The sequence below is a fragment of the Ornithodoros turicata genome, chromosome 4 (assembly GCF_037126465.1).
Source record: "Ornithodoros turicata isolate Travis chromosome 4, ASM3712646v1, whole genome shotgun sequence".
NCBI classification, from domain to species: Eukaryota; Metazoa; Arthropoda; class Arachnida; order Ixodida; family Argasidae; genus Ornithodoros; species Ornithodoros turicata.
This window is the reverse complement of record NC_088204.1, coordinates 43,165,157-43,179,299: the sequence shown is the minus strand read 5'-3', so window position 1 is coordinate 43,179,299 and position 14,143 is coordinate 43,165,157. Positions and strand designations below refer to the sequence as shown.

The 14,143-nt window shown below is 47.5% G+C and overlaps 1 protein-coding gene across 2 annotated transcripts in view; it reads left to right on the top strand.

The window, feature by feature from the left end:
* Positions 1–14,143, top strand: part of LOC135393060 (lysosomal alpha-mannosidase-like) — a 492,848-nt gene that overhangs the window by 45,125 nt on the left and 433,580 nt on the right. For both annotated transcript variants that reach the window (XM_064623632.1, XM_064623631.1), the window contains exon 2: positions 1,061–1,160. In XM_064623632.1, the coding sequence (XP_064479702.1) occupies positions 1,061–1,160 (100 nt within the window). The remainder of the gene's footprint in view (positions 1–1,060; positions 1,161–14,143) is intronic.

The following is a 14,143-nucleotide window of genomic DNA, read 5'->3' as shown; positions in this document are numbered from 1 at the left end:
TCGATGCGGTTTTTTCCTTGCAATATTTTTCGCTGAATGTTCCGTGCGTGAAACAGGGGTTCTGTAAGAGTGCGAAGTAAAAGTTAAAAGTTAAGATGATTATCTAATTAGCGAGCGTATGCAAATCAGCCACTCACTACTCAGTTCATGGCCGACGTCCCAAGGATCTTTACCAAAAAGAAATTTCTTCAATAGCGCCACCTGTTCACGAATTATTCAGCCGAGGGATTTTCGTGAAACACCCTGTATATCTGATCCTAATCTTAATCTTGCAGCCACTGAGCTCCACTCCCCCGTAGCAGTCCTTGCCCGAGGCAGACCGAGGTCGTCAGGCTTCTTCAAGCATATTCCGGAGCAATATTAATGTGATGCAGGTCTCGTTATTGCAAACATATGCTGTGTACCTGTCGCTTGCATAGACGTATACCGCACAATAAAATCCTTCACATTTCAAAACTACCAAGGCTCCGTTTTTCTGTAACTCCCACTGCATTCGAACAAGCGCAAACCGAATAACAAGAAAAAGAGAGAAACAGGCAACAAGATCAAAAGCGGGGAAGCAGTGCAGAAAGGAGGAAAGTAGTTCGAGAGTAACGGTGGCTACTGCATTCTACGTCATTGGCGACATAATCAAAAAAAAAAAAAAAAGGGCTGACTAGTCCTCAGTCATTGGTCCAGCTCCGGAGGTCACGTGGGTTTTCCGCTACAATGAGTTTCTATGGCAACTTCGTACCCCTGTGGTGACTGCACCACATTCGGTGCAGTTGTGAAACAAATGCGAAGTGAGGAAATCATCATGCAAATCTACAATTTCGAAATAAAGCTACTAGTTACCGAGAAAAGTAACTAGTTACAGTTACAAGTTAGATTGTCGGGACAAGTAACTAGTTGCAGTTATAAGTTAACTTTTTTGTGACTAGTTATTTGTAACTAAGTTACTTCCGAAGACTGCTTTTAATACATTTCTGTGGGAAAATTACGCAAATTGCACATGAGGATTATGGACACAATCCGTAAATTGTATTATATTTTATGCAAACTGTTTTATCTTTTCATGCAGTCCTGTCCTAAAGAGAAAAATGGAGTCCTGAACATTCACTTCATTCCATACTTTCATGGGAATGTCGCATGGACGAAGACCTTCGACGCGAACATCGATGGTACGTTCACATATTGCACACATTCACTAAAGTACAGTGAGACGCAATTAAACAGCGCTCCACGAAAATAAGAGCACTGAGGTGCAAGAAATATCCGCAGAGATTTTAGACAAAGGCAACGCTTCTTTTGCAATAAATAAAAGAATATATACTAACAATAAGTTCCTATTCGGAACATACGTAGTGTTGTGTAGCTCACTCTTCTTCTTCATATTTTGTTATGGTAAGCAAAACGCATCACAAAATTATAATCTACTATTAAACACATTACAGTTGGGGTTACGGGCACTTGATGCAGTGGTGTGTAGGAGCCCCTAGCATTACAAGTTCAGAAGTACATCATTATATCTGATATTTCAACTTCTGAATAATGACGCGGTTAGAAATGCATTCGATGTATGATTCTTAAAATACGGCGGTGGACCTTCGTTGGAATGTGACGTTTGCAAGCCTTTTGCCAAACGCACTATGTGTCAAACGTTGACATTTTGCTTGTTAGCCAAGTGCATCGTGAGGTTCAGATCCCTCATGCGTGTTTTTTCGGGCACGCGAAAGCTCACATTCAGGAATGGCTGAAACTTTTGCGTGAACCTCTTTACTAACTAACATCTTCCCGTAATCACCATAATTTTTCGCCATACAGTGATTTTCACACTCACTATATGCGAAAAGCTAACAGACAGCCGCAGGTAGGTACAGAGTGCCTGATCTTGTTGCTTACAGATGGTGTCCGTGAGGAACCTGGAAATATAAAGTTAATGTGATATCCAGTTGGAAATGCCTTCCACGAAGAAAACACCGAAAAAGTTTCGCAAAATTCATTCGTGTTTTCTTATTAAACATCAAAAACATCGAATTAAAAAAAACAAAAACTGGCAGCTTCCGGTTGAAACGGCCATTCCTTGCTTCGCCTCTTCCGTTGACCTAATTGGCATTGCCGGCAAGATTCACAATCGCTCAGCTGACGGCGTCGCCAGGCTCATTGCAATCCGGAACACTGAAAGCATGAACGCAGATGTTTCTAGCGAATGTTCGGCAGCAAATTGCGAGTCGAAAGACCACATTTTGTGACGGAAGCCTGCTTTCATAATCGAACTCCTGTGACGTCGGTCTGCACACTGTTGCCTGAATTCATCCGGAAGCTCACAGCCAGCTGCCAAATTCGATTAAATTATTTTTCTAGTGTTTGCGACTGTTTCAAAACGAAATATTCCGGTTACGTGCATTTCAGGCACCCTCTATTCCTATCGCACCTTCAGTTCGACTGCGTTTTCTGTCCGCACACCACTTTTAAGAAAAACTCGCTAGGCATTCAGTGAGGCCTAGTGAGAGAGAACCCCAGGTCTCCTTAATTTACGTACACACTGACAAGAATAGTTGTCCCTGTGTCTGCTTGGGTGCTGATGAGCGAGAAACGCTGTTACAAGCTGACGGAGACGAAAACGTGCGAACAGTTTTTGAGCAGGGCAAACCGTTCGGCCAGTTTACGCATGAGAGGAACTCGGAGACGGCGATGTAAGGGCACGAAGGAGGGCACGAAGGGCAGGAAGGGCAGGAAGGGCACGAAGGGCAGGGTTTGCACGAAGGGCAGGAAGCAGTGAGTCTTATCTCATGTACAAGTTCAACGCTCTTCACCCGTTCGGAGTAAACAAATCACAAGGCACCCTAGAAGAAACATTTCAGAAACAAAACACGCCATCTTTTCCCTCCTATTCTATCCCGTCTATCATCTATCATGGCCACTACTTTTTACTTTCTTTATTGCATGCCACAACTGTGCATTAAAAATATACAGTGTGTCTTTTTTTAGGCGATACAGATTTTTTTAAATAAAAAAAACTGAAGATAGACCGAAAGTCAGGGGACATCATGACAAAAAAAAAAAAAAAAACTTACACACACAAGAACTCTAATGAATTCTATTCAGCGGTGCGCGATCTTGTTCTCCATCCTGACGAAATAATGTTGTCCTTTGATGTTATTTCGCTCTTTATCAATGTACCAGTCGATCTTGCTATTGACGTGGCAAAATGTCGCCTATCTTCTGACGATACGCTACCCGATCGTACCACTCTGTCTGTGACTGAGATCACATCTTTACTTTCGTTTTGTTTGACAGAAACTTACTTCAAGCTTGACAACCAGGTGTATAAACAGCAGACTGCCCGATGGGGAGCCCAGTTCACGTTTCGGCTGCTAATTAAGTCATGGAATACATCGAACAACATGTTTTTAATCCTGACAACGCCACTGTTAAATTTTATAAACGTTACGTTTGCGACACTTTTGTTGTTTTAAAACGCGAGGATGTCACTTCATTCCATACGTTACTTAACAGCCTTCACCCTAACATACAGTTTACGATAAAGAAGGAGAATAACCATAGTCTTCCTTTTCTGGACATTTTAGTTACTCGTGACGAGTCAGGACGCATTAACACTTCAGTTTACCGCAAACCATGTGACACTGGATCTGTCCTAGACTTTTATTCATACCACGCACCTGAACACAAACGTGCTGTTGTCAGAAGCCTTTACAAACGTCTAGATGCAGTTTCAAGCACTCGCCAAGCAAGAGGAACCGAACGTAAGCTATCAAGTGACATCCTCACCAAGAACCATTACTCTGTCAATTTCGTCAGAAGTACCATTTCTAGAATGTCTGATGTTCATGAGAAGAACCCCACTCCTGAAAACATTGTATGCAATCCCTATGTTCGGGGCCTATCAGAAGCTGTGCGAAGAATTTTAAAACCACTTTGCATACACACAGCCTTTAAACCCATCAAAACACTGTATAACATTTTATGTCACCCCAAAGATCCTGTGTCCCACATGGAAGAATCTGGTGTTGTATACAGTTTGGAATGTGAACAATGCAGTGCCTGCTACGTGGGAGAAACTGGAAGAAAGAAAGCCACGAGACTGAAAGAACATCAGCAACAGATATCAAAACCACCGGCAGTGAATCACAGCACAGAACTTGTCGAGCACATGCTAAAAACAGGTCATTCTTTTGACTTTCACAATGCAAAGACCGTGGCACACGAGCTTAGATGGGGCGTAAGAAACTTTTTGGAATCTTGGCACATTCACCGTAATGATAACGCATGTAACAGTCACAATGGGCCTCTACCTGATTGCTACAAGGTCATGACTACACTCTTAAAAATAAGGTCGGTGCGCTTACCCAAGCAGCACAATGTACTGAAAGTCGAGTGCAATAGGGGTGGACGGTATGTGTCTTATCGATGTTCCTTAGCTTCACGAGTCTGTTCAAGGCCTTCCACCTAACCGTCCACCCCTATTGCACCCGACTTTCAGTACATTTTGCTGCTTGGGTACTAACTAAAAACTAAGCACTTACTTGTCACACCAGCCACTAAGATCTTAGTAACCGTAGGTAGTAAAAGTGGCAGTAGTAACCTTTACTAATTGAAGAGGCTAGTAAAGAGCACTGCTTTCAGCAGTAGGTCTTAGCTGATAGCACTGCCTTTGGCTAGTAAAAGCGCGACCTTCACTTAGTGAAAATTACAAAGTGTACACAGGGAAAAAAGAAAGAAAAAAGCATACATGGCTTGCGTATAATTTCCGAAAAAGAGAATGCTAAAGTTTTTTTCAGCGCCAATATATTTCCCAACTTGTATATAGAAGTAGTAAAAACATACGAAGATCTGTCACCTCTGGCTGTGGTTGTGTGTGTGTGGGAGGGGGGTGTACTCGGGGGATACAGCGCCTACACGAACTCATATTCGCAAAGCATGGGTGTGAACGAAAAAGGACAGCTCTTCCTAGCAGATCTTTAGAAAAAATCTTCCCGGAAACAACACCGCAAGCGATGTTGCCCCGACAACCGTTTTACGGGCCGCGCATTCCAAGACACGGCCCACCCGGGGGCGGACCGCGTTATCACTTGATCACTTTGATCTTAGCCAAAAGGCTGAGATCAGGAAAAGATCTTCCCGGAACAGCACCGCAAGCGGTGCTGCCCCGACGACCTTGTTATCGGCCGCGCGTTCAAGGACACGGCCCACCCAAGGGCGGACCGCGTTATCAAGGGGCCCTTCTCCAAATATGAAGGATCGGCTCCCTTTCGCCTCCCTCCACCGCGAAAGATCCTAGCCCAAAGGCGAAAGATCAATACGCGGATTTGAAGGGAGACCAGAGCATATTCAGTTCGGTGCTGATGTTGCTATGAAGGAAAAGGCTGAGATTGCCATTTGCTGGACAACAGATACTGATATAATGTATAATGCACCGCAACTTCTGAGATTACGAAGTCGCCAACAGCCGTGAAGCGACTTCTTGGGTGTGGATGCGCGCATACGGTTGTCTCAGGAGCAAATAATACGCTGCCGTAAGTCTCTCCCTTATTGAATAAAATGCTACTCTACTGACACATGTGTTTTTAAATCAAATTACCGTTTAACTCGGATAATATCGCCTCCATCACAAATTAACCGGCATAAAATAACATGTAGCAAACATAAGTATCGATCAAGTAACAGCTAGTAAGCAAAACTTTCTGGCTAGTAACGGCAGTATTTACTGCTTTCCACAACTCTTAGCTAGTACTCAGCTAGTGACCAACTAGTAACGCACTTCGAGGGTAGTAACCGCAGTCGTTACTACCTTTTTACTAGCCATTTTTCTAAGAGTGTAAGCTATAAGTAGAACTCGCATGGCGTACTGTTTCTTGTTTCATTCTGATGATGATTACATTTTGTTTCATTGTTACGTCAATCCAGTGTGTGTAAGTTTTTTTTTCTAAAAAAAAAGAAAACTAGAAGGGCTATAGAAATGTTGTTTTGACTTCTATTATATCTGGGCCGGCGGATGTTCTTGGCCATATGTTGCTCGACCGTCAAATGAGATGGTGGTGGAGCCTCATGCGTCGAAGATGCCGCCACAGTGCCGCCTCATGCGTCGAAGATGAGCTTTGACTTGCGGAAAGAAAATAAAAACACATGTATCGGGTTACGCTATCGGAACTGCGCTTATCTTGTGTTGCATTTTCTGTTAATCTTTTCCAGGACGTAAGAGGCGACAGTGTGCTCTTTCACCCTCTCACATTGGGGGCAAAGGAAAGACGGGTCTCCGAAGATGCGCAATGAACAAAATAAAGAAAAAAAAAGGTGTTCCTTGACGAATTTTTGCGGACGATCTACCGAACAGATTTTTGTTCTGAAAACGGCTACGATATAAGGTCACCGAAAGGAGCAGATGCTCTCATTGGGACAACTTCGTAGGTTTTATCATTAAAAAGTTAATTAACGATTTTTAGGTATTTAGTCATTTGACGGTCGAGCAATATATGGCCAAGAACGTCCGCCGGCCCAGAGATGATAGAAGTGAAAACAGCATGTCTATAGCCCTTATAGTTTTTTTTTAATGAAAAAAAGGTGAGCTCAAGGGCGTCAGCGTTGATGAGCCGCTTGCAAGAGAAAGTAACATTTCACCCGGAACCCGATAGATGGCATCGTCCGCAAAAATGCGCCTGAAGAGGGCACGCGCGTGGCTACCGTGGCGCGGAAACAAGATGGCGCGTGCTCGCTCTTCGAACTCAGTATCGTGGTCTAGAAAGACTGATGTGCCGTTCGGCGGTTGTCATATGTACCCGCCGATGTTCCTGTCGAGAGATGACGCCAAGCGTATCTCGGCGCTATGCGATCTAATCGCCTCTTGCGGCTGATTTCATTGCTAGTCGTCACGTGATTACACACCTGCCGTTGACCCATGAGCGTGCCTTTTCTTTGCTCTGCATGCAAAATGCCACTTGAGTGTCACTTGCAGCAGCAAACGAATAGCACACCTAGATATCAGTGCTGACATTCGTCTGCGCGTCCCTATCAGCCCTCGGGTCTGGGACATGTGTACTGTGATAACGATAAAGACGTGTTCGAGCAGCCGGTTTTGCCTTTGTGTAGTGATATTGGTGATATGTGCTCATCGTTCCCTTCATTTGTGCGACCTTTACCTTGGTCCGTGAACGGGCAATTGTGATAGAAATGTTTAAGTCGGTGTTGGGAGGGGGGATTTATTGGCAGAAAAAAGAAATAAAAAAAGGGAAAGGTCAGACATGCAGCACGCAGGCTTGTTGGTCACTAAAAAAAGGAAAATATAAACAAGAAATAAAAAGGAATAACAAAAAGACAAAATAAATAAATAAATAAATAAACATGAGATATACGTTACTTGCGGGTTTCGGAGAACTCGTCACAAGCCCGGTCGTCACAGGCCTGGTCATAGGTGAACTCGTCAAGGAGGCCAACTCGTCGCCGGAATAATCGTCACAGTCAACCTGCTCACCGCACAGTACTCCCCAACGTGTGAAATACGTAAAAGGCTCTCCTGACCTAACCTTGGTCAGTCTCGACGGGTGCATATTCTACATGAACTGACCCACTCTCCAACGTGTGAAATAGTAAAAGGCTCTCCTGACCTAACCTTGGTCAGTCTCGACGGGTGCATATTCTACATGAACTGACCCACTCTCCAACGTGTGAAATAGTAAAAGGCTCTTTTGACCTAACCTTGGTCAGTCTCGACGGGTGTATATTCTACATGAACTGACCCACTCTCCAACGTGTCAAATAGTAAAAGGCTCTCCTGACCTAACCTTGGTCAGTCTCGACGGGTGCATATTCTACATGAACTGACCCACTCTCCAACGTGTGAAATAGTAAAAGGCTCTTTTGACCTAACCTTCGTCAGTCTCGACGGGTGCATATTCTACATGAACTGACCCACTCTCCAACGTGTGAAATAGTAAAAGGCTCTTTTGACCTAACCTTGGTCAGTCTCGACGGGTGCATATTCTACATGAACTGACCCACTCTCCAACGTGTGAAATAGTAAAGGGCTCTTTTGACCTAACCTTGCTCAGTCTCGACGGGTGCATATTCTACATGAACTGACCCACTCTCCAAGGTGTGAAAGAGGAAAAGGCTCTTCTAATCTACCTTCGTCAGTCTCGACGGGTGCATATTCTACATGAACTGACCCACTCTCCAACGTGTGAAATAGGAAAAGGCTCTTTTGACCTAACCTTGGTCAGTCTCGAGGGGTGCATATTCTACATGAACTGACCCACTCTCCAAGGTGTGAAGTACGTAAAAGGCTCTTCTAATCTACCTTCGTCAGTCTCGACGGGTGCATATTCTACATGAACTGACCCACTCTCCAACGTGTGAAATAGGAAAAGGCTCTTTTGACCTAACCTTGGTCAGTCTCGAGGGGTGCATATTCTACATGAACTGACCCACTCCCCAAGGTTGAAATACGTAAAAGGCTCTCATAATCTACCTTCGTCAGTCTCGACGGGTGCATATTCTACATGAACTGACCCACTCTCCAAGGTGTGAAATAGTAAAAGGCTCTTCTAATCTACCTTCGTCAGTCTCGACGGGTGCATATTCTACATGAACTGACCCACTCTCCAACGTGTGAAATAGGAAAAGGCTCTTTTGACCTAACCTTGGTCAGTCTCGAGGGGTGCATATTCTACATGAACTGACCCACTCCCCAAGGTTGAAATACGTAAAAGGCTCTCATAATCTACCTTCGTCAGTCTCGACGGGTGCATATTCTACATGAACTGACCCACTCCCCAAGGTTGAAATACGTAAAAGGCTCTCCTAATCTACCTTCGTCAGTCTCGACGGGTGCATATTCTACATGAACTGACCCACTCTCCAAGGTGTGAAATACGTAAAAGGCTCTCCTGACCTAACCTTGGTCAGTCTCGACGGGTGCATATTCTACATGAACTGACCCACTCTCCAACGTGTGAAATAGTAAAAGGCTCTTTTGACCTAACCTTGGTCGGTCTCGACGGGTGCATATTCTACATGAACTGACCCACTCCCCAAGGTGTGAAGTACGTAAAAGGCTCTCCTGACCTAACCTTCGTCAGTCTCGACGGGTGCATATTCTACATGAACTGACCCACTCTCCAAGGTGTGAAGTACGTAAAAGGCTCTCCTGACCTAACCTTGGTCAGTCTCGACGGGTGCATATTCTACATGAACTGACCCACTCTCCAACATGTGAAATAGTAAAAGGCTCTTTTGACCTAACCTTGGTCGGTCTCGACGGGTGCATATTCTACATGAATTGACCCACTCCCCAAGGTGTGAAGTACGTAAAAGGCTCTCCTGACCTAACCTTCGTCAGTCTCGACGGGTGCATATTCTACATGAACTGACCCACTCTCCAAGGTGTGAAATACGTAAAAGGCTCTCCTGACCTAACCTTGGTCAGTCTCGACGGGTGCATATTCTACATGAACTGACCCACTCGCCAAGGTGTGAAGTACGTAAAAGGCTCTCCTGACCTAACCTTCGTCAGTCTCGACGGGTGCATATTCTACATGAACTGACCCACTCTCCAAGGTGTGAAATACGTAAAAGGCTCTCCTGACCTAACCTTGGTCAGTCTCGATGGGTGCATATTCTACATGAACTGACCCACTCTCCAACGTGTGAAATAGTAAAACGCTCTTTTGACCTAACCTTGGTCGGTCTCGACGGGTGCATATTCTACATGAACTGACCCACTCCCCAAGGTGTGAAGTACGTAAAAGGCTCTCCTGACCTAACCTTCGTCAGTCTTGACGGGTGCATATTCTACATGAACTGACCCACTCTCCAAGGTGTGAAATACGTAAAAGGCTCTCCTGACCTAACCTTGGTCAGTCTCGACGGGTGCATATTCTACATGAACTGACCCACTCTCCAACGTGTGAAATAGGAAAAGGCTCTTTTGACCTAACCTTGGTCAGTCTCGACAGGTGCATATTCTACATGAACTGACCCACTCTACAAGGTGTGAAGTACGTAAAAGGCTCTCCTGACCTAACCTTGGTCAGTCTCGACGGGTGTATATTCTACATGAACTGACCCACTCTCCAACGTGTGAAATAGTAAAAGGCTCTTTTGACCTAACCTTGGTCAGTCTCGACGGGTGCATATTCTACATGAACTGACCCACTCCCCAAGGTTGAAATACGTAAAAGGCTCTCCTAATCTACCTTCGTCAGTCTCGACGGGTGCATATTCTACATGAACTGACCCACTCTCCAAGGTGTGAAATACGTAAAAGGCTCTCCTGACCTAACCTTGGTCAGTCTCGACGGGTGCATATTCTACATGAACTGACCCACTCTCCAACGTGTGAAATAGTAAAAGGCTCTTTTGACCTAACCTTGCTCAGTCTCGACGGGTGCATATTCTACATGAACTGACCCACTCCCCAAGGTTGAAATACGTAAAAGGCTCTCCTAATCTACCTTCGTCAGTCTCGACGGGTGCATATTCTACATGAACTGACCCACTCTCCAAGGTGTGAAATACGTAAAAGGCTCTCCTGACCTAACCTTGGTCAGTCTCGACGGGTGCATATTCTACATGAACTGACCCACTCTCCAAGGTGTGAAATACGTAAAAGGCTCTCCTGACCTAACCTTGGTCAGTCTCGACGGGTGCATATTCTACATGAACTGACCCACTCTCCAACGTGTGAAATAGGAAAAGGCTCTTTTGACCTAACCTTGGTCAGTCTCGACGGGTGCATATTCTACATGAACTGACCCACTCCCCAAGGTTGAAATACGTAAAAGGCTCTCCTAATCTACCTTCGTCAGTCTCGACGGGTGCATATTCTACATGAACTGACCCACTCTCCAAGGTGTGAAATACGTAAAAGGCTCTCCTGACCTAACCTTGGTCAGTCTCGACGGGTGCATATTCTACATGAACTGACCCACTCTCCAACGTGTGAAATAGTAAAAGGCTCTTTTGACCTAACCTTGGTCGGTCTCGACGGGTGCATATTCTACATGAACTGACCCACTCCCCAAGGTGTGAAGTACGTAAAAGGCTCTCCTGACCTAACCTTCGTCAGTCTCGACGGGTGCATATTCTACATGAACTGACCCACTCTCCAAGGTGTGAAGTACGTGTAGCGACCCCGCCAGTCACAGCGTCATCTGCGCACAGCGTCATCTGCGCACGCCGATCTTCGTCGGCCCCTGCGCACGCTCCCCGCTCGCTGCGCTCTTGCAATTAAACAGTTGTCGTTCCACCCTTCAACTAGAAGGTTCTCTCTCTTCCTTCACTGGTGACCCGAACAGCAGAACACAGCTACCATGACCTCTCCGGCGCCGACGATGCCGGACCCCGCACCGCTGGCGTCGCAACCTTCCACTCTTCATGCTGTAGCCGTGAAGATTCCGCCTTTCTGGCCAGCCGACCCGGCTCTGTGGTTCGCCAACATCGAAGCGCAGTTTGCCCTCCGAGGCATATCTGCACAGCAAACAAAATTCTTTCACGTCGTTGGAGCGCTTGGCCCTAACGAAGCGTCAGAGGTCAGGGACGTCATCACCAACCCCCCAGCAGCCAACCCTTTCGACGCGTTAAAAGACGCGCTCACGAAGAGAACGACAGCCTCTGAACAGGAACGTCTGCGACAACTGCTCACAGCTGAGGTCCTCGGCGACAGGAAGCCTTCGCAGCTGCTGCGTCGGATGCAGCAGTTGTTGGGCGATAGGGCTTCATCCTTGGACGAATCCATCCTGCGCGAATTATTCCTGCAGCGGCTTCCGAACACGGTTCGCATGATACTAACAACGTCGAGCAGCGTTTCGCTCGAGGCTTTAGCGGAGATGGCGGATAAGATGATGGACATTGCGCCGCCAACTGTTTGTGCCATATCTCCACAACCCTCTGCACCATCACCGTCGGACTTCCAGGAGCTGCGTGACGAAGTCAGCCGCCTTTCCGGCTTAGTTGCATCAAGCCTACGCTTCGGCCGATCGCGAAGCCCAAGACACCGCAGCCCTCGTCGCGGCAACTTCCGTCGTCGCACACCATCGCCTCTCCAGCAGTCTGCAAATCCCGATGAGTGCTGGTACCACCAAACTTTCGGAGACCGTGCCCGACGCTGCCAGCCTCCCTGCTCCAGACAGGGAAACGGGAGCGTCAACAACTGAAGACGGCCAGTTTAGTTGACGCAGCCCCAAGTCGTCCACGCCTCTTTTACATCACTGACCGCGGCTCTGGCGCCCGCTTTTTGGTTGATACGGGCGCGGAGGTCTGCGTCATCCCCGCCTCTCGAGACGATCAGAAGCGCACCCCACCTAACGCCAGTCTTCAAGCTGTCAACGGATCCCCTATTACGACTTACGGCGAAAAACTCGTTACGCTCAACCTTGGCCTACGCCGCGTTTTTCGGTGGATTTTTGTGATTGCCAAGGTACCCCAAGCCATCATCGGTGCCGACTTCTTGGCTCACTTCGGGCTCCTGGTCGACATGAGTCGAAGAAGGCTAATTGACAGAACCACCAGCCTTTCGGTTCAAGGGGTTGCCGTCACCTCGCCACTTACCCCAACCATCCGTCGACTCGAACCGAAGACTGACTTCGAAGCTATTTTGCACGACTTTCCAGACCTCACTCAACCACCAAACTGGAAGCTCCCGGTCAAACATCACGTCGTGCACCACATTGTGACATCGGGCCCGCCAGTGCACGTTCACCCTCGCAGGCTGGCGCCAGAGAAATTCAAAGTGGCCAAAGAAGAATTCGAGCACATGCTCGAGCTCGGAATTATCAGGCCATCATCTAGCGACTGGTCTTCGGCTCTCCACATGGTCCCCAAAAAAACAGGTGACTGGCGGCCATGTGGGGACTATAGACAGCTAAACCGGGTTACTGTACCCGATCGCTATCCGATACCACACGTCCAAGACTTCGCGGCAAATCTGCATGGCGCAAGAATATTCTCGAAACTCGACCTAGTACGCGCCTACCACCAGATCCCGGTGGCGCCCGAGGACATCGGAAAGACCGCAATAACCACGCCGTTCGGGCTGTTTGAATTTTTGCGCATGCCCTTTGGACTCCGGAATGCGGCACAAACTTTTCAACGGTTCGTCGACTCAGTCATCAGAGGATTGCCGTTCGCATTTGCTTACATTGACGACCTGCTCATCGCTAGTGCCACCCCGGAAGAACACGCCGACCATCTTCGCACACTCTTTGCCCGCCTCAACGAGTTTGGTATAATCGTGAACGCTGCCAAGAGCGAGTTTGGAGTGGCAGAACTTGATTTTCTGGGCCACCACATCACCCACTCGGGCATCACTCCTCTCGCGTCCAAGGTGAAAGCCATCCAAGAGTTTCCGCAGCCGACTACCTCACGAAAACTCCGCGAGTTCCTCGGCCTAGTAAATTTTTACAGAAGATTCGTGCCGCACTGCGCATCCACCCTCCAACACTTGGAAGCGTTGCTAACGAATTCCAAAGGCCGCAATGCCCCTCTTGCCTGGACATCGCGCGCCACCGATGCCTTTTGCAGTCTCAAGCAGGCTCTCGCTGAAGCCACCTTGCTGAGGCATCCAGTGCACGATGCGCCCACGGCGCTCATGGTGGACGCCTCGTCGTCGGCCGTTGGCGCTGTGCTTCAGCAACAGATCGACCACGCGTGGCAGCCGCTATCATTTTTCTCTCGGAAATTCAAAGACAGGGAAACTCGATACAGCACCTTTTCCCGTGAACTGCTTGCTGTCTTCCTTTCGGTGAAGCATTTCCGCCCGTTTCTTGAAGGTCGCGTCTTCACTATATACACCGACCACAAGCCGCTGACCCACGCGTTCACTTCATCCGGCAACAGCTACTCACCACGGGAGATTCGCCAACTTACCTTCGTGTCCGCGTTTTCCACGGACATTCGGCACGTCAGCGGTCACGACAACCCCGTGGCCGACGCTCTCAGCCGCATCAGCGCACTGTCACCACGTCTTCCTCAAGACATCAGTGTTCCACTCAGCCTAGAGACATTGGCTGACCTGCAACGCTCAGACGAAGACCTCCGCATGCTCCGCGAAAACTCTACATCGTCGCTTCGTCTCGAAGACGTCCTTCTTCCCGGTACCGCCACCACGCTTGTCTGCGACGTATCCCAGGGGCATCCACGACCCTTTGTC